The sequence below is a fragment of the Zerene cesonia genome, chromosome 22 (genome assembly GCF_012273895.1).
Source record: "Zerene cesonia ecotype Mississippi chromosome 22, Zerene_cesonia_1.1, whole genome shotgun sequence".
NCBI lineage: Eukaryota > Metazoa > Arthropoda > Insecta > Lepidoptera > Pieridae > Zerene > Zerene cesonia.
In genome coordinates, this window is record NC_052123.1 from 1,240,181 (window position 1) to 1,261,871 (window position 21,691).

The 21,691-nt window shown below is 33.3% G+C and overlaps 1 protein-coding gene across 3 annotated transcripts in view; it reads right to left on the reverse strand.

Annotated features, from left to right (window-relative positions):
• The window catches only part of LOC119835992 (neural cell adhesion molecule 2-like), a 127,611-nt gene extending 106,177 nt beyond the window's left edge, over positions 1-21,434 (reverse strand). The window contains exons 1-2 of one of the 3 annotated variants that reach the window (XM_038361146.1): positions 21,415-21,434; positions 1,305-1,466 (exon numbers count right to left, since the gene is read on the reverse strand). In XM_038361146.1, coding sequence (XP_038217074.1) covers positions 1,305-1,371 — 67 coding nt within the window. In that variant the 5' untranslated portion in view covers positions 1,372-1,466; positions 21,415-21,434. Of the gene's footprint in view, positions 1-1,304; positions 1,467-14,622; positions 14,644-14,804; positions 14,942-21,414 lie in introns of those variants that run through there. The other 2 variants (XM_038361144.1, XM_038361145.1) reach the window with 2 other exon arrangements.
• Between the last annotated feature and the right edge of the window lie 257 nt (positions 21,435-21,691).

Below are 21,691 nucleotides of genomic sequence, written 5' to 3' on the forward strand. Positions count from 1 at the left end.
CCTACAATCCTACTTCCTACTTCCTACTTCCTACTAATATTATAAATGCGAAAGTTTGTAAGGATGTGTGTGTTTGTTGCTCTTTCACGCAAAAACTACTTAACCGATTGCAATGAAATTTGGTACGTGGACAGCTGAACAACTTTAATAACATATAGGCAAACTTTTATCCCGATATTCCAACGGAATACGGACTTACGCGGGTGAAACCGCGGGACGCAGCTAGTATACAAATAGAAAAGTGGTACTTTGCATATCTTTTCATCAACATAAAGTGCCAATCACGATAATTTAAGCTCTTTAGTCTTCGGTCTAAGATTTAAACTCTTACGAAAACTATGAAGATTCATCGAATGCCGTTTTTATCTCATTATAAATTTAAATAAACATAAAATTACGTCACTTCACAAGTGAACGACCTGAATCAGATAAACGAATATAATTATGTTCATCGCAGCCAGCAACTTCCAGGTATGGTACGTCTAAATTGAATAAGTAGTCTTTTTAGCGTTCTAGACGATTCCAATTAAATATTAGGTTAATTATTGTAGTTCAAATCATTTAGATGTAATGCATTGTCGGGTACCTACTATAGAATATACTTATATATAAGATAAGAACCTGTTTAGTTAATACAATAAATATAAAAAGAATGTATGTAATTTTTCAACTAAATTCAGACCAAAATTAATTACTTGTATTGGAGGTACAGTATGCGAAGTACACAAAACATTAATATAGCATACTCTGTGCACACATAACCAATAAATTAAATACACTCGGAAAAAATAACCCTCGTCTTTTTATTGATAGTAAAGAAATGTCAACAAAACTAATATAGACATAATGAGATCAATAAATCCAATTATTAAAAAGAAAAACATGGAAATAAGAAATAACAAAAAGTACTTTAAAATTGCTTTAACCGGCCTTCAATATTAATAGATTTAATGACTAGCTACAAGCCTAGGTAGACTAGATTCTGAAACAGCGAAGTGTTAGTCACATAGACAAATTTATTTGTGAACAACCTTGCCCGTGTTTTCTTTATAGATAAACGTAGTCATAGACTAAATATTTGTTAATAAAGCATGGCAGTCAAATACTATTGCGAAATTCTATTTTTAAAATATATTTGTTTATGAAAATACAGTGTAGTGTACACAGGTTAAATATAAGAAGATTAAAAAGGCCACAGACTCAAAAAGAATTGAGGATTTATCAAAGCGTAATTTTAAGTACTAAAAAAAAATACACAATTTTCTATCGTAATATATAAAATTACAAGAAATATTAATACACACCTGTACATTGTGACACGCAGACGAGTACGAAGAGTGCTAAATATATAGATAATCTTCTCAACTCCATTTTTTCCACTAGTTAGACACAGATTATACAAAAATAAACTTTACACTAGTAACACTGTCACTAAAGGCACATTCCTTTTCTAGGCACTTGAGAATCTGAAAGAAAAGAAATATATGGTTATTACTTAGTTTAATATAATGAATACATAATTATTCCAAAAATTTTTTAACATAAAATACATATAGAAATACAAGCGTTCCATTTTACTGAATTTTTGTGCATTTTGAAACTAATTTTAGTTGCGGTTGGTTTTTTATTATCACGTTGTTTGTCCGCGATGGACTACTAAACTACTCAATCAATCAGTTCGATCTAACTTAAAAGATAGGATATGCTTGAATGATATATACCCTTTAAAAAAAATCCAAACGAATATATTTCGTATTCCGTAGATTTTTTTATAATTCTTCAAATAATATCGTTTTAAAACATATTACAGAATAAATTAACACGCCACTGTCTTATGTCATGTCTCAAATAATAGACGGAAACGAGAAATCTATTCACAGATAACACATATTTTGCAACGCGGCGTGCCTTATCATGTGCCTTACAGTTGGCCCCAGGCCTATCTGTCTAATGGTCTATAATAGGAATGGTAGATAATGTTTGTTTATTTCAAATTATTTCTGCCTTACTACAAAATTTATACAATAATGTAAATATATAATAAATGAAAAAATTAAAACACTCCATATATAACGGTAATACTTGATTGATTACTAAAAGCACTCGAGCATAATTCATCAAAAATAGTTTAGTATTTCTGGAGATAAGAATGTAAGCATTAACTTAATTCGAAGTTGGGCCAGAAATCAAAGTGAAAACCAAAGTTGCATTTTTATACCGTAACAACCTTAATTTAATTACTTTACTTGAACACTCAAAAACAACTAAACGAACTTCAATAAAACTCTGCCAAGAATCAACTTTTATCGCATTCAACACTCCAACATAATCGTAATAATATAATCAATGACACAGGACATAAATTCCTAACATACAGAGGGGCAGATTAAAAAACAAATTAAATCGCCTACAGCTTCCAACATCAAAGACAAGAAAAGGAAGGACTGTATCAATAAATCGGGGCTATTTTTACACTGGCAACCCTAAGCACTTCCTGATAGATGGGTTATGTATTTTTAATCTGTGCTTGAGTATATCTGTGGTGTTTCAATATGGCCAATTGAAAATTGTTTTTCGATTCATTGATTAAACGTATTCATTAATTTGAAGAAAAACATAAAAGACAATTTATGATTCACTAATGATTATTTATTTATTTATTGATGAATTTTCAACTAGTCTAGAAAATATTTATGTCTAGATCTTTGTTAACGACTAAAATCTTATTAATGTACCATTGGCTATTCAAAGCTTTTCTGGATCTAGTTGAATGAATGACTAAGAATTATAATTAGGTAAATAATAGTAGTTAGTATTTAAACCATATCTATCGAGTCTTGCCCTAACTAACCCGCATAACCTAGGTTCAATAGATAGTTTTAACCGATAAACAACCATCTTATTACTAAAGTTAATTTAAAGATATATTACATTTAAATTCCATTATTATGAGCGTTCATAATTTCACGCATAAATGAACAGGTTAATAATAATTTATATCTATAATTAATAATAATCAAGTTATGGTAAGCAATATGGTTTCGAAAATTCTCTATGGTTAATAACGGTATTTCACAGTAACGTTACGTCGGTAATTGCGTATGAATAACGTTTATAAAATATTAATTCATTAAAATTATGTAAAATTACCATAATGAAAAATATTTTAAACAAATTACATAATTTTTTCTCACATATAATAGACGCGAACAAAATGAATTTTGTATTATGTATTATTTTATGGCAGTTTTTTCTTCGATATAATTTATAAACTGTGTAATTTAATTTTCGTCAAATATATGAAATAAGCGATCACGCGTATTTTACCCTTATGATATATCCCCAAAAACAATTATATATATTTTCCAGGTAACATTCAAATGCGAATTCCAACATATTAAAAAAAAACTTATAAAACCTTCTTTATGACCTGTCATTGTCGGGCCAAGCCCTAAGGTCCAATGTCAACCATTGAGCCATAACAGAATTATGAGACCTTGAAACCGCTTGCGACGAATGTTCTGCCCATTTTGTAATACAAATGAAGATATATTTACTCATAAGTAAATGTTTTAATGTTATTTTTGTAGTGTTTTAATTACAGTTTTCATAAATGCATTTGAAAAGAGCATAAATCCTACTAATATTATAAATGCGAAAGTTTATAAGGATGTGTGTGTGTTTGTTGCTCTTTCACGCAAACACTACTGAACCGATTGCAATGAAAATTGGTACGTAGACAGCTGGACAACTGGAATAACGTACAGGTAACTTTTTATCCCGATATGCCTGCGGGATACGGACTTACGCAGGTGAAACCGCGGGGCACAGCTAGTATTTAATGATTTTTCTCCATCCGAACATCGCTCAAACAAGCTTTATTATCTGATGCTACACTTACAGATAGATCATATTATATGGGTTTAACTACTTACTACTGCAATATTAACTACTTAGCGAATCCATACTAATATTATAAAGCCGAAGAGTTTGTTGGTTTGAACGCACTAATCTCAGGAATTACTGGTCCAATTTGAAAAGTGTTAGATAGCCCATTTATTGAGGAAGGTTATATATGTACCACAGGCGAAGCCGGGGCGGACCGCTAGTATATTTATATAAGATGGATAAAATCTCAGGCGCTCACAGAAACAGCTCATACAAAATGTGTCTGTCTGACTTTCTTACTATTAAGGTTGAGATACATCCTAGTGATAGACGGACTGACAACGAAGTCTTATTAATAGGATATCCTGTCTAACCATTTTGGTTAGGTATCCTAAAAAGGCAGTATTTTAACAAAACACCGCCTAACTAACCCAACGGCACAACCATAAATTACATGGAAAACCAATTTAAACATAACCGCATGGGATGCGACAGCTTTCAAATAAAAAATGAGTCATCAAAATCAGTTCATCCAGTCGTAAGTAACAAAAAAATACAGTCGAATTGTGACGTACTCCTTTTTTGATGTCGGTTAAAATCTATTTTCAAACGACGTCGTATATTTACAAACAATCATTTATAGAACAATTTAATTAAGCCCATTCAACTAATAAATAGAACAAGATAATTAACATAACATCGTAAATATTTATGATAGTAACACACGCGCAGTCGCAGGGCAAGCTAGTGCAATGAACATAAATCATAATTTAATTTATAAGTCATTCCGGACCCCTCGTAAAGATCAAAGATGGCCGCTCCCGCCAAATTAAGTGGCATTGTATATTTTTTATAGAATATAAATTTAAAGTTTCTATGCAAAGGTAATATTTATTAGTTTGACAAGTTTTAAATTTATAATCATTTATATCCTACTAATATTATAAATGCGAAAGTTTGTGAGGATGTGTGTGTTTGTTGCTCTTTCACGCAAAAACTACTAGATTTATATACTTCTGTATTATGTGATAAAATATAAATATTCCTTCATGATATAAGCTCTATGGTGATATTTTATTCTAAATTAATTCATGACAATTTTAATTCGATCAAAATCTATATTCCTTCGAATAGGCATAATTTATATATATAACTAGCTGCGCCCCGCGGTTTCACTCGCGTAAGTCCGTATCCCGTAGGAATATCGGGATAAAAATTTGCCTTTACGTTATTCCAGTTGTCCAGCTGTCTACGTACAAATTTCATTGCAATCGGTTAAGTAGTTTTTGCGTGAAAGAGCAACAAACACACACATCCTACCAAACTTTCGCATTTATAATATTAGTAAGATAGGATTAGGAAATAAATTATACTTGCTAATATTATCGATACACAATATTTAACATACATAATTAATTATACGATGATTTAGTACTCAGATAAATACAACAAAGTAATCTATCTTGTTATGAAATACTGTGTCTAATAAATGGTTGTCTGTATGTTGAAAATATTAATAGATACTAGCTGCACCCGGCAAACGCTGCCTTACTCTGATCATTTAGGAGTATGAAAAATAGATGTTGGCCGATTCTCATAAATACCGGATAAGCACAAAAAATTTCATCCAAATCGGTCAAGCCGTTTCAGAGGAGTATGGCAACGAAAACTGTGACACGAGAATTTTATATATTAAGATGAAGATCGGTAAATTTATACCAAAGTGTATTTCTATCAATCTTTAACTCAAATGAATATGTTATCATAAATCTAGAAGACTATGCAAAATAACAGTGAAAACGGTTCCGCAGTTTTCATGTAAAAGACGAACATACATCGCCACACTACAACTTATAATAATTGTGCTAGATGCACAACGTAACACCGGTTAAGCCTTTAAATCTATCTCTGCACTAAATTTCATCCAAATCTGATCAGCCGTTTTTTACGAGAGAGCACCCAAACGTACGTACGACTTTTCGCTTTTTAGTGTTATATATTAAAGAATAGGGAATGTTAATGAGGCGATAAATCAATACTCAAAATAAATATGTCAGTCCAATGGAAAGCGAATGTGAATTTATTTGTATGACACGTGTTTGTTTTGTGTACTACAACCACGCTTTCAAAATAATAAATATAACCTACCAAACTAATAAACCGCAATTATATTTTAATTAATTATTATATGTATTACTAGCTGCGCCCCGCGGTTTCACTCGCGTAAGTCTAGTCAAGTATCCCGTAGGAATATCAGGATAAAAAGTTGCCTGTATGTTATTCCAGTTGTCTACGTACCAATTTTCATTGCAATCGGTTCTGTAGGTTTTTGCGTGAAAGAGCAACAAACACACACACATCCTTACAAACTTTCGCATTTATAATATTAGTAGGAAGGATAGTAGGATAGGATGTATAATATGTGTGTGTATTATTATTGAAATGTAATATTTATTATGAGATAACATAAAACCGAAATTAAACTAATTCTCTCCTACAAAAATGGTAACCGACAACCCTGAAGGCAGGCACAATTACAAATTCAAAAATGGCACCTAATGACCACATTTTTCTATAAAACACAAAAAGAATCGCGTATAACGGCCAAAACCCACGAAGTTATATAAGTAACATAACCCAAAAATACAGTTTAATTAAAAACCTCCTTCGTTTGCGAACGTGGGTATAAAAATGTTTAATATCAAAAACTGTTCGACAAATTCGGATATTGTAACTAGGTGTTCGCAGCTTCACCCGCGCGGTCCAAATAAATTTTCACGGTACCAACTTTCGTCCCCTATTTTATCCCTTTGGGGGTAGGATTTATCAATTCCTTTCAATGTAGGATATGAAGGTGGTCCCTCAGTGCTATAGGCTTTATATATACCACAGGAAGAAGGGACCGGCAGTAATCAAATACTACTCTCTAAGTACAAGGTTTAAGCAATTACACCCATAAAGATCACTGTTGACCCAACATATACATCTATTCACTATTGTTATGCCCAAACACATTTTTCTTTTTTAAATTTACATTATTTAATTAATGGTTTTATTTCTAAAAAGAGATTCCAAATTCAAATATATGTTGCGAAAAAAAGCCAATTTTTAAATTTGGAAATGTTTATATTTTTTTTAAAATTCCGCATTCAAATTCATAGATAAAAAGTAGAGTTCTTACGTTAAAAAAGTTTTTATTAAACAACACAACAACTGGCTTGCTTCCAAGTAAGATCGTAAAGTATCTACGTACAATAAATTGGCCATAGTGACTATGATATCTAGAAAGTCGTCCCACTGACCTGCGATTAGGTAATATTTCATCATTAATTTTATTATAATATATGATATGAACTATCTATGTCATCCTTCTATATTCGTAAGTGAATTTTAATGTGATTATTGGTCTTTTACTCCAAATCTATTAAACGAATTTCCCTGATAATTGATATGCAGATGAATTAAAACCTACAGTGATATATAAGCTGATTTTATGCTCGAACTATCTATTTCTATGTATACCTAGAATTTTCACTCAGCTCACTTTGACCTAATTCTCGGGAAATATAAAAACTCCCCATAATCCACATTACTTACCCTCAGCGAATGGGGGGCATCCATTAATTACGTGAGTGAGGTGGGGAGAAGAATCTAACTCTGGGCTGATACTCGGGAATATAAGATAGCTCCATTGACCACATTTCCTTAATTCTAATGAACATGAACTAGAACTTCTATGAACTAAAAATTCTATGAACAGATCAGCTATTGACCGCCTCCTTGGTACAGTGGTTAACGCGTGAGCTTAGAACCGAGGGATCCTTCGTTCGATTACCAGTGGGGGACGCAAAAAAAAAATTCTTTGTCTGGCAGGACACAGAAGACTGATCATTTACTTGTCCATAAAGAAAATCGATCAGTGAAACAGATGTATATCATCTGCCCCATACCCCAGTAGGGGACAAGGGACTTCACTATTACACACAGATCAGCTATTACTGCTAGAGTGGCGCAGTGACCTAAAGTGAGTCTTGGCCTCCTAAAGAGATCACCTATTAGGACCTAGTATTACCTAGTTCTCTAATAGTTTCCTCAGCTATTTGAACAGCTAATCGATCCCATGTCAAGGGAAACCTATCGCTATCAGCGAGAGCTAACATTGACGTAACTGATAAGGTCGCGATAATTTGCAATAATAACGCTTATTGGAAAACATTGCCAGATGAATATTAACTTTTTTCTCTCTCTTCACGTTATTACTATTTATCAAATTAATATTATTAACACGTGTTTATTAACTGCACTTATGTTTGTGTGTTTTTTTGGAGCCGGAGGACTATTTCCTTTCCCTCCTCCTCGCCCTTCCCAGTCCATTCCTTGATTCCAGTCATCAATTATTTCCTCATCTCTTATCCCTTAAAAGCGGGCAGCGCATTCTCAGAGGTCTGAGCCTCTGCGAATGTTCATGGGCGGTGGTGATCATATACCATCAGGCGAACCACCAGCTCAGTTGCCCGTTATGACATAAAAAAAAACTACCTCCCGACTCCTTTATACTCGATTTTGACCGAATTAAACGGATAGATTTATTTCAAATTTCGTACACTTATCAAGAATTGGTGATAACTAATACAATAATTTTATAACACACAAAAGAATTTGTTAATTTAACAGTTTCATTAATTGTCTACGGCTTATAAATCCTCGTTTACTTTCTTTATAAATATTAAGAATCCCAATCACCTAAAAAACATCCATAGCTTCGACTGGATGTCAAAAGAACAAAAAAAGAAAATACCAAAAAGAAGGTTACATCCATAAACAACGACCGTGACACAGACAAGAAACAAAAAAATTATCGATGGTTTAATTGTCAAAAATTCGCGGCACAACTTCCCCTCACCTTGATATGCCAATACGGCTATAATTACGACAATTCTCTTTTTATTTATATTTATTTATCATCAATCCAAAAAGGTTTGAAAACAGACATAACGGAATGTTTATGGTAGCGAAAAATACGCGAATGGTTATTTTTATGACTTATGAATTACGTCATTGATTTTTTTTGACAGATGGCAAAGGCCTTAAAGCTATTATATAATAATATCATGGACTAAAAGCTTCCATGTACGCGTAACATATGATTTCAGATGTCTCCGAATTGTTATCAAGGTTAATATAAAGTATTCACTAAAGAAATTTTGAAAGAATAGAAAAATGAAAAAAGTACTAAAGTATTCACTACTAGCTGCGCCCCACGGTTTCACCCGCGTAAGTTCGTATTCCGTAGGAATATCGGGATAAATAGTTGCCTATATGTTATTCCAGTTTGCCAGCTGTCTACGTACCAAATTACATTGCAATCGGTTCAGTAATTTTTGCGTGAAAGAGCAACAAACACACACACACACACACCTTTGCAACTTTCGCATTTATAATATTAGTAGGATTCTTCTTCTTATTTTTGTCTATGTCCGACCTTATCGTAGTTCTCTTAAGTGTTAAAAAAATTACATTGTAGCAGCAGAAGTATACGAAAAAGCCATTTTTTTACATTTTGAACAATAAACGATTTGTAGGAAATTACATCAAACCTAAATATAAGTTATTTTTAACTCATTGCTCACTGTTAAAATATTTCTTAAAATACGTTCGAGGTCCTTGCAATCGTAATATTATATTTATATCTCTTATCTCTCTTTTGGCAAAACCATAAACATTAAAATGTACATAAATAAATATGAAACGAATCAACTTCCTATGAATTCAGTTTAAAAACTCACCGTTCCATAAAAATAAACATTTAAGTTATAAATAAAACATGGCGGCATTACGCGCGCTTTTCATTCGGTCTTTCGGCGCAATGTCATTGGCATCGATTGATTTTTTGCGTTCGTTCATGAACGAGATGAACGAGTTATGATAATTACATTCGGAAGTGAATGAGGTTGGCTTTCTTTTAAAAACTCTATGGTATATATGTCAGGGGGACAAACGAGCGGACAGACCGCCTGATGCGTGTATCTTTTATTAATTTTCCTTTGAAAAGATGTTTCACTTGCCATTGATTAAATGAATTGAAATATTGGTATTATGTGATCTTTTTGTTGAGTTGACTATATGTAGACTATATCGTAATTGTTACTTTTAGGATATTTATATAACGTTTAGATACTTTTGCGTTTTACCATTGTTTTATTAAGACTGCGAATCCGTTTCTACCTAGAATTTTTATACAAATTTCCTCTTCTATATGCGCGTTTAAAGTTTTTGAATTTAATCTATTTGATATTTAACCAATTGATTAAACGCATATTTATTGCGAGTGTTAATAAAAAATAACATAGATAAGCACATTGAATCTGTTTACTGTCAACATAATGATTAACCACTTATCTATTATTATAGTTGGTTACAAAACTCTTATTTACAAAGATATGTTACGTTGCTATAAAATTAATATTTTTTCAATATTACTTTACTACATTTTTTTAATTAGATACGTATAATCATGTATTTATATTTCTTTTACTGAAATCAATTACATTCTAATTCAGTTCTGTACTGAGCCATTTTTCAATTCTATATTTGAAAATCGAATGACATCAGTGAAAGAAAGCAATTGTTACACGTGCCGCCAAACGTAAAAAGTAGTATTCGATGTGGCGTTTCCTTTGACCGAACGTGAATAAAAAACAAATTATTATAATATTCAAATGTGTTCCTAATTCTTTCATCGGTACATTACTAGCCGATTCAAAGATTCCATTCACATTGTCATTTAAATTTCGATCACGTAGCGCGAACCCTTCCAAATTCAAAAATTCAAGGTCCTGGCCCCCTCGATTATGACACCTTTAATTTTTTTGACGATATTGCGTCAAATTCATTGTTTAGAGCCCCTCGTGTTTGCTAAATGTCTTTTTGTATTAGATTTCAAGGTTAGAAAGCTGAAACCACTGATCTCCCACGGTTGTCAGCTGCTTGCTTTTTTTTGACAAGTGCGGCGAAGGTTTCGATTACAGTTAATTCCAATTTCAAAATTTGATACGTATAGAGACACGAAATTGAATTTACTTTTTAATTTAATTCCGCTGCGACCAGTAACTTTGTTAAAGCGAGGTTATTTGAAGGATGGCAATATTGTAAATAACGTAATACCATTGATAAGGAGAACTGTTTGAAATTAGATAATTTATATTTATTGACTTGATATAAGTATATTTCATATGTATAATATTCAATATTCGTAAACTTATCATTGATACTTTACCGCTAAAAATTTATCATAATACCCAGGATTTTTGAATTATATAATATCAAACTTATATCAGCGGGCCTATTTAGCGTCAACATCCTAAATTCTAGATTCAAACATTTATCATGTACATTTCTATCCATAGATAAAGAATGATGGATAGAAATTGTCTATGATTATCGTATGGTAGCTGTTGCCGAATTATTGTACCACGTATCAAACACAGTTACCTTTATAGATAATCCTCTTATCGACACATACGATTAGATAAACCAATTTTTGACATATATTTGTCAGTCACGCACGTACGCTTTCCCAGGCCTCTGGGTGATCATACAACTAAGATTTATTTTTATATGTACAAAATCGAAAACAGATTTTTTTGAGTTTTGATAACCTAGCAACACTTTAAAGAATGCAACAAAGCTAGACAAAAACGGTAAAAACATGGCACATCATCACAATTATAAAAAAAAATACCGCATGATTCATTACGAAAAAATATGACAGCTATTTGCGCGCCAATTCATAGACCACAGATAATGTTCGATGAATGTCAAGGTTGCGTGTATGCAAATAATTATGCAAGAGCAATTTGCAATCGCGTTAGATTTGCATAAATACGATATAATATGTTGTTTTTTATGTAATGCGATGCGATATGATGCATACTAAATTATTTAGAAATGAATGTAGTCGTTCTTTAATAAATAGTGGGTTGAATCTTTCATTGTTTAATAATAATAAGTTATTTGAGCAATATAAAGGCTTTCCTAGCAGACCGAGGCTTTTTTTGAGGTAGTATCAACCGGGAATCGAACACAGGATTCCATGATTGTACCTAGTATAGTATTATGTTATCTGTGGTTGCTTACTAAAAAGGCTATTAATCTGTATCTATACTAATAGCTAGCTATCGCGAAAGTTTGTAAATATGGATGGATGTCTGTTGTTCTTTCACGCGAAAACAGCTTATCCTATCTGTATAAAATTTGGTACAGAGATAGATTATAGTCTGGATTATCACACAGGCTACTTTTTACCAAGTTAGCACGAGAGACGCCGCGGGTTACAGCTAGTTTAACAATAAAGACGCAAATGTGCTCCAAGCTTAAGTCATTTATCCAATGGAGCACAAATAATGCTGATTGAAATGTTTACAGTGTCTCGATCGCTTGCATTATTCAGTACCTACGACGTTTTATGAACACTAGGTTTTGACCAGACTTCGCCGCTACTACGAAATGCTATAATAGATATGAGAAAAAGAATTATCATTTAACTCAATTTATTAATAAATATTAATTAAAATTGGATCACTATTTTTTGACGGTTGAATCAAGAAATAAACTTATTATAAATAAGTTTAAGAATAAATTTAGGATAGGTATAGTTTAAGACTCGAGAATTAACCGTAACTACGCGGGCAAAGACGCGGGCGCAATGTTAACTTATATTTTACACAAATCAATATAATACATCAACTCGAATAGATAGTACTATCATTTTTTATCGTGGAATATACTCGAATGTAGGCTTTACATTCAAATGGAAGTTTTGAGATAATTTTTATTTTTACTACGTATGACGCAAGAGTTAATTTATAAGTTTACTGTCAAGTTACCCGGGAAACGCTGTTCTGCCTTGCCTTATCATTTAGGGGTATGAAAAATAGATGTTGGCCGATTCTCCGACCTACTCGATATACAAATAAAATTTCATGAGAATCGCTCCAGCCGTTTCGGATGAGTATGGTAAGTAACACGTGAATTTTATATATGAGATTTGTGTTGAAAACGACTGAAGTAATACATATATGTATTTATTTATTATATCATCCTACTAATCCTACTATCCTACTTCCTACTAATATTATAAATGCGAAAGTTTGTAAGGATGTGTGTGCGTTTGTTGCTCTTTCACGCAAAAACTACTGAACCGATTGCAAAATTTGGTACGTAGATAGCTGGACAACTGCAAAAACATATAGGTAACCTTTTTATCCCGATAATCCAACGGGATACGAATTTACGCGAAACCGCGGAGCGCAGCTAGTAATATAATACGCATATAAGTGAAACACATGATTTACACATTTTACGACACCTCGTTAATAATAAAAATTTAATTTTATTAATTAGTGCCTTAGCACGGTCACGCAGAGCTACTGGGTACAGGCATAGTTCAACTTTCTACGAAATAAACCTACACAGCCTCCTCTAACCTTTAAACTATTTATTAATTAATGTTTGATTTATACGTGTTTAATATATTTGGAATTAAAACACTTATAACGGTAACACAAAACTCGATATTTTCTTTTTATTATGTAGAAAAACAAATTTCTAATTTTTCTATTTAATGAATCTAAAAATTCCATCTGTTTTTAGCTATATGCTGACGTTCTAGTGTGTATAATTATGCACCTTCTACCTTCTCAATTAATTTTCCTATACCCGCAAGGTTGCATGGAAGAAATCGCTTGTAAGCGACAAGGGCGACATATTGTAAAATTGTTTAATATTTACAATGACGTTTGTACAGTCTTCTTTCAGTATCAAGAGTTTAGTATAATGTCAATTTCACTTTTTCGTAGAACCTTAGAAAATGAGGGTAGATGATGTCATTAGATTTATTCAAATGACCTAGATTTGTAATCTATGCCTCAATACCTAACAGTACCAAGGATCGTGACAGTGTCGCAGCCTAAACTTGATTTGGAACTTGAAATGGTCTAGATTCCAGACTTAGTGTCAGAATTTGTAAGTTTTTGTCGGACTTTTTAAGACTGTTTTTTATTTTGTATTTTATACATTATTTCTTTTTTTATTATCCTTACGTACTTGTTTTTACTAATATTATATTTGTGAAAATTTGTGAGGATGGGTACATATTATGTTTGTTACTTTTCACGCAAAAACCACTGAACGGATTCTGATGGTACTTGGCAGTGGTGTAGCTTATGTACCAGAATAACACATACGACATACAAACACACTTGCCTATGCCCGCGGGTTCGTCTGCGACAAAGCTAGTATTATTACAAAATATCTATATTGTAACAAAATTGTATGAACATTATCTACGTACAATCATAATTCTTTATTACTTTCAGCATTCATAGGTGATAAAAACCTACCACACAGATTTCAAAAAGGATCTTTACTAAATAAAAAATCAAATTTATACTCCAAACTGTATTAAAATACAAAGCGCAGATGTAAAGAAAGATAATAAAGAATATAATATCTTTACTACGTTGATTTACGTGTAATTACTTCACTATCTGTGTAAAATTTAAATAAATAAAAACATTCCTCAATACTCCGCATAACTGTATACCAATATCGTAAATTATATTCATAGACCGTTTATATTTACCAATAAAACGAACTATAAAGCTAGCGGACTATCATATATTATTTCAAATATTCAAGTCGCTCCAGCCGCTGCATAGCCTAAAATAATCTTACCACACCGATGCTATTTTCGCGAAAATAAGACGATCCCTCCAAATAAAATAAAATAGATATACATCCAAACACAAAATGCACAAAAATTATCGGCATCACTCACTCTACACTGGATATATTTTTAAATATCAATTTCGAAAATGGAACGCTGCATACGCATTAAAAATAAACTTTGCACGTACCGGGCGGACGACACAACCTCTTTCTCGCACGACTAAATTCAGACTGGCTGGCCGGCCGCCGGTTTGTTAATTTTCCGACGCGTCGCTTTCTGAACGAATGCTTACATCTTTAGCTTAACGCGTGTATGATACGGTTTTACTTGTGGGTGTGAGTTTCTAGTGAAGTGCTAGGTCGATAAGATTTAATTTTCCAAGATAATGAATGTCTTTAATCGTGTTATCTGTAATGATGACTTAATTTTATTAGTTTAGCAACATTTCTTAGTACTAGAATAAAAGATATGGTATACTAAAATATGCCATAAGGTTAATTTAACAAACACCTGTAGGAAAACCAGCTTGCAATACATGACATTTTAATCTATTTACAAAAAAACTTAATATGCTGGATCTATAACGATATACAGTAAACCTATGAGTAAGTGAATAAAAAAATTAATGAAGGTTGTGAACTAACAATGCCGAGCGATTTTAACTGCGAACGAATCCGCGAGCAAAAGCAAGTCTATAGCTTAGGTGTCCTGTGGTACATAAACTTTAGCACTACCGAGTATAATCAAAATGCGTTGTGTGGTATTCACGTGAAAGTGTAACAAGCATACATCCTTTCTCTCAAATTTTCAATATTAATAGTAGTAGGAAAGTTTACATCCCTCTAATGTGAATGTAGCAATTACTAAGATATTTCAAATTTACTCTTATTGCTTTATTATATCATATAATCATTTGATATTAAATAACCTACAACTACAAACTGAGGAATAATTATAACATGTAACTACAGATAATAAACAAGGAAGTTATCCAAAATGACTTATAATGGAATTACATAAATAAAATTAAAAACAAAGCTTTTTCCGTTTATAACCAAAACAACTATAACTTAATTCCATCATCTCCAAATATTCACACAAGCACAAAAAACTACTACGACTACCAAAAATCAAAGTAAAAAACTTTTTCGCTATCGATATATATTCCGAACATCACTACACCTGAACATTATCCATAGAACACATACAAATTCGCCTTACGCACACAAACAAATGACGTAACTAGAGCTTTTAAGCTACCATGAAAATGTATATCTTCAATTTAAACCCTATTTCTAACAGCATAAGATTTAAATTCATTAAACTTCTTTGAATTTAGGTGAGTATGACTTCACCGTAGGCTTTAACTATTTTATTGTTTTATGTTTAAGTGTTTTCTTATTTATTTAACCTTTAATATTTTTCACAGGGACCAACTTGCGTTCTAAGAGTTTTTCTATGTAATGCTATGAACACTTAGTCACTTGTTGACTTAAAGCATCATTATGTTTGTCTTTACATAATTACAAAACAGATGAACGAATATTATAGAGGTTTAGATTGATATATAGTACTTCAGTTCATGACATCTACGCAACACAATAGATAAGTAGGATAAAAGTCCTTAGTAATATAATAAATGAAAAATTGTGTTTGTTTTTTGTTTGCCTTTCTATCACTATCGATTTAACGACACGATTGTTGTATCTGGCGATAGTTAAGGAAGCTAGAGAGTGTTATAGGATATTTCTTACTGCGGTGAAACATATCATTCCCTTGGGACTTCATGGAAATGTCTTTTGACTCTTTCCCCGGGCGAAGTCGCGGGCGAAGTAGTACTCTGATAAACAACTTAATCAGTTTAGGTTGCCTGGCCGAGATTGCTCATAGCGATAAGGCTACACCGTACCTTTGTATATTATATTAATATACACATATCTCATATCTATTTAATAAAGTATTTCAATATAAATTTCAGCACATCATAAACGATATAACGATAACAATATTATTTTAATTTAATTTAAACGTTTCATCAATGATCAATAAAAAATCGTATAGATCCGAAATGTCGATCCTCATTAATTTGTAGATCGTGATAGATAAAACTGTCAAACGATGGATCCATACGCACTGTTGCTGCAACTTCATAGATCTATATATGAATTAATATTTGAGAGTTTATGGATTCTACAATATAACTCATGTGAAAGTCACGCTTCGGCACAAATTGGGCCAGCTCGCACCGGGGAAGTACCACACCCCCACAGAAAACCGGCGTGAAATAATAGCTTGCTATTGTGTTTCGTACGGTGAAAGGGGGGGGCTGGAAGCCCATTTCTATTTCCTCACCCTTCCAAGTCCATTCCTTCTTTCTTACAATAAATAATTTATTTGTTATTTAATATTTACTCACATTACTTACAAGCAGTGGTGGCTCAGTGGTGAGAACCTCGGACTTCAAAATCGATAAGTCGGGTTCGAGACCGGGCGAGCGTGCAGGAAATAAATTGATTTATCAATTTATCTGCACATGGGGATAACATCACTACTGCTTAAAACGGTGAAGGAAAACGTCGTGAGGAAACCGGCATGTCCGAGAATCAAAAAGTCGACGACATGTGACATCTGCCAACCCGCACTTGGCCAGCGTGGTGGATTATGGCCTGAACCCTCATAGGAGGCCTGAGTCCCAGCAGTGCGAACATATATGGGCTGATGATGATGATGAAGATAAAATATTTACTTGTAAAAGCTTGCAGTTTGTGACTTCGTGTTGGAAGATAAAATTGTTCCCGCAGTGTGAGGATGCTTCTTCATATGAAATGCTTTTACGCTACAAACATGGCCAACACTGCCCCAATATACTTTGTCACGATGTTGCATTGAGCCAAATTTGAATTATGTATACCTTTTTTAACCACGAAGCGTTACAATCAAGAGATTTTGTTGATATGAAAGTGTTCTTTTTTGTTTGTTTGTTTATTTGTCACTCAGTAGAAACTGCTTTTACGTACACTTAATATTTGCGTATCTGTCTTTGCATTAGTAATAACCGTTTACAACGATACATACAAAAGCACAAAGCTTAAGTCAGTTTCCATATTCATCAAGTCTTTCTCAATTCGACTGTATTTTTCGGTTTGTTATCTCAGAACCTTCGCCTGGCTTAACTGATTTTGAAGATTATTTTTTATTTGAAAGCTGGTGCCTCCAATGTTACAAATAAATTTAATCTAGTGAAGTGTGACGATTTGAAGACCGTTCTTAAAGTTAAAAAAATGATGTATTCAAATTCAATATTGTTTTAATTTAGGATAAAAAGATGACGCCATGAGGATCACACGAATTTTCCTTGTTATTTAAAAGGCTCTGTGCTATTTAGAATGGAAATTCCCGTTAAATTACAATACCTATTTGCAATAAAGCCTAGGTGACCTAACTGCGGTTAAGTTGAATAAGTTAGTGTTTAAAAACTTATTATAGAACTTGTAATGCGGTTACAATTATGCCACGTATGTTCTTAAAGGGGACTTGACTTATCGACTAGCTTTAAGCCCGCGGCTTCGTTTACATATCTATTAAATATTCTAAAAGTTTTTTTTTCGCAACAAAATGTAGCCCACTAGAAAAAAGTATCAAAAAAGATTCACTCGTTTGGTGAAGAAAAATATCGTGAGAAAACCGGCATGTCGAAGAATCAACGTTCGACGTCATCTGTCAACACGCACTTGGCCAGCGTGGTGGATTGTGGCCTGAACCCTCATAGGAGGCCTGAATCTGAGTATATTTATTGGTGATAATAAACAAAAGAAACTATGTACTAGCCTTTACCCGCTGCTTCGCACGCCTCAAATTCTGAGTAGTTTAATAGATGCTATTTTACATAAATAAAATAAAAAAACCCCATCAAAATCCGCAGCGTAGCTTTAAAGGTTCAAGTATACATAGGGAGAGACAGAGAAAGCGACTTTATGATAAACACATATGGTATGTGTTTATTCTATATTCATATAAGATAATTACAACAGCTTCCGATATAATAATGATGTTACTTTGTAGATAAATTTATAGGAGATGCAATTTCTCAGTAATGACACTGTCATAGCCAATTGCGGTTTCCATCAACTAGCTTTCTGCGCGACTTTACTCACATATATTATGACATCTTATAATCTGGTTTTATCTTGTTATATGATAAAGCTATCTTTGTTTCAATGACGTTATTTCGTGGTGGAATATGGGGCGAGGAATCTTTTTTTTCAGAAATTATCTTCTGTATTAACTTCTTCCTTTTCCCAACCTTTCCCAGTCCATTCCTTCTTTCCAGTCATCAATCCTTTCCTTATCCCTTACCCCTTAAAAGTGGGCAGCGCATTCGCATAGGCACTACCTCTGCGAATGTTCATGGGCGGTGATCGCTTACCATCAGGCGAACCACCAGCTCAGTTACCCGCTTTCATAAGAAAAAATAATTATGCGTTAGAGTCACAAACATACAAATGTTAACAATTGCATTATTTATGGATTATAATAAAAAGTCCCTTCTATTGCATATTTTTAAAATCGAGTCACGGTTAATTTAAGAACGCAAGCGCATCATTTCGTTCGGGGAATTACAACTCATACCTACAGAAGAGTCCCTATTGATACAGATCTGCATAATTTTACTGTGTATGTTTGTATGTTCGTATACAACGATGGAAGTAATGGCGGCTCAGTGTTGAGAATCTGGGACATCAAAATCGATCAGAGTTCAAGTCCAGGCGAGCATGTAGAAAATAAATAGATTTTTCAATTTATCTGCACATGTGGACAACATCACCACTGCTTAAAACGGTGAAGGAATACATCGTGAGGAAACCGGCATGTCCGAGAATTAAAAGTTCGACGACATGTGACATCTGCCAACCCGCACTCGGCCAGCGTGGTGGATTATGGCCTGAACCCTCATAGGAGGCTTGTGTCCCAGCAGTGGGAACACGTGTTGGCTGATGATGATTACATGGATTATGCACAATATATGTGTGTGTGTTCCATGTCGAAACTAATAAACAAATTTTGCCTGGTATATACATTTAGGCCAATTTGTACCACACCCACAAAGAAGACCAGGTCAGGTCTCATTTTGGGTTTGTTACAACCGACTGCCTTTTTTGTGCGATTTGTTGTCATTTAGAAATTCAAGTAGTACCTCTCTCTCAGGGAAGTCGGTGATATCTTATTTTTTAAACGAGCAATTCTTGTATATATATATATATATATATAATTGGAATCTCGGAATCGGCTTCAACGATTTTCATGAAATTTATTATATAGGGAGTTTCCGGGGCGATAAATCGATCTAGCTAGGAATCTTTTTTAGAAAATGTCATATTCGTGTTTTATTCGTGTATTATCGACTTAAACTTACTTTTTTAACAAATAGGAGGCGTTTGAGTAGTCCCAATTTATTATGACTCTTCCTGACATCTATTGGCGAATAATAATACTTAAATATAATTTCCAAAAAACACAGTTTATAAAAAAAAATACCGAGCAAAGCTCGGTTATCCAGGTACTTATCTTAAAAAAAGGATTATTTTTATTTGAACAAAATTACCAAGCAGAGTCAAAACGGGTGCTAAAAAATATATGCGGGTAGTTATATAATGTTTTATTTATACACGAAACACATTAAGATATCATTGATATATATAACAATGACGAACGGTGAAAATGAGACCCAGTTTCCTACCTAATAATTGCTGTAATGTTATCGTAGTGACCTTATGGCAATTAATGAGATCATTCAGCTGCGAAATATGTTATATCCCATTATTGTGGGATAGCATAATGCATAATAATCACACTTATATTATGTGTTTGTTTGTTTGGATGTTTGTCCGCCAATCACGCTGAAACTGCTGAACGGATTTTGATGAAAATTGGTATACAGACAGGGTATGAGCTGTCTTGGGTGATAGTGATACTTGGGTGACTTTTTTAAATGCTCCCTTGGTATAAAACAGGATCAGACAGTCATTAAATCATTTGTAAATGTCCTAATTCCACGCGGGCAAAGCCGCGGGCGGAAGATAGGCCTATATAAGTCTATCTATAAGTATAGATAGATTGGATTTGATGGATATATAGATTTGTAAGTACCAATAAGTATAAAATAAAAATATAAATATAATACAAACAAAAAATACAATTTATGCTCCTCTGTATGTCTGTTTGTTTTTTCCGGCTAATCTCTGGAACTATATGACCGATTTTATAAAATCCTTTCATCATTGGATATGCACTTAACTCCTGAGTGCTATATACCTACAATACTAGCTGTGCCCGTGAACTTTATTTCTTTCATTCAACTTTCATCCTCTATTTTGGTCTTTAAGAGGTGGAAATTTAAATAAAGAAATACCCTATATATAACCCACGGTACAATCAATGACCACGGTACAATACGGGCAACTGAGCTGGTGGTTCGCCTGGTGGTAAACGATCACCACCGCCCATGAACATTCGCAGAGGCTCAGACCTCTGAGAACGCGCTGCCCGCTTTTAAGGGATAAGGGATAAGGAAAGGATTGACGAATGAAAAAAAGGAATAGACTGGGAACGGCAAGGAGAAGGAAATAGGCCTCCAACTCCCCCACTCACCGTACAAAACACAATAGCAAGCTATTATTTCACGCCGGTTTTCTGTGGGGGTGTGGTACTTCCCCGGTGCGAGCTGGACCAATTCGTGCCGAACCGTGCGCGACTCCCACAATAAATATAGTTATATATTAGTGTCAAAATTCATTTACCTTTCAAATGTTGACATCCATTTTCGTAGTCGGTCAAACTTTATAACTCCATGACTCAATTACACAACAACTTGCATACACTTACTGATGATCCAATTAACATTGACACTGCGACCTCACAACAAAACATGAATGGTGTTTATTTTAAACTTTTCATTAATAACAGTTATAAGGAAAACCAATGTCAAATGGTCAGTGTGGTTGTTGTGATTTTTAACCTAGATCCGATTTATTTTATATGCATCGCGGTTAATTTCATTCGCTGTTTTTTTGCCGC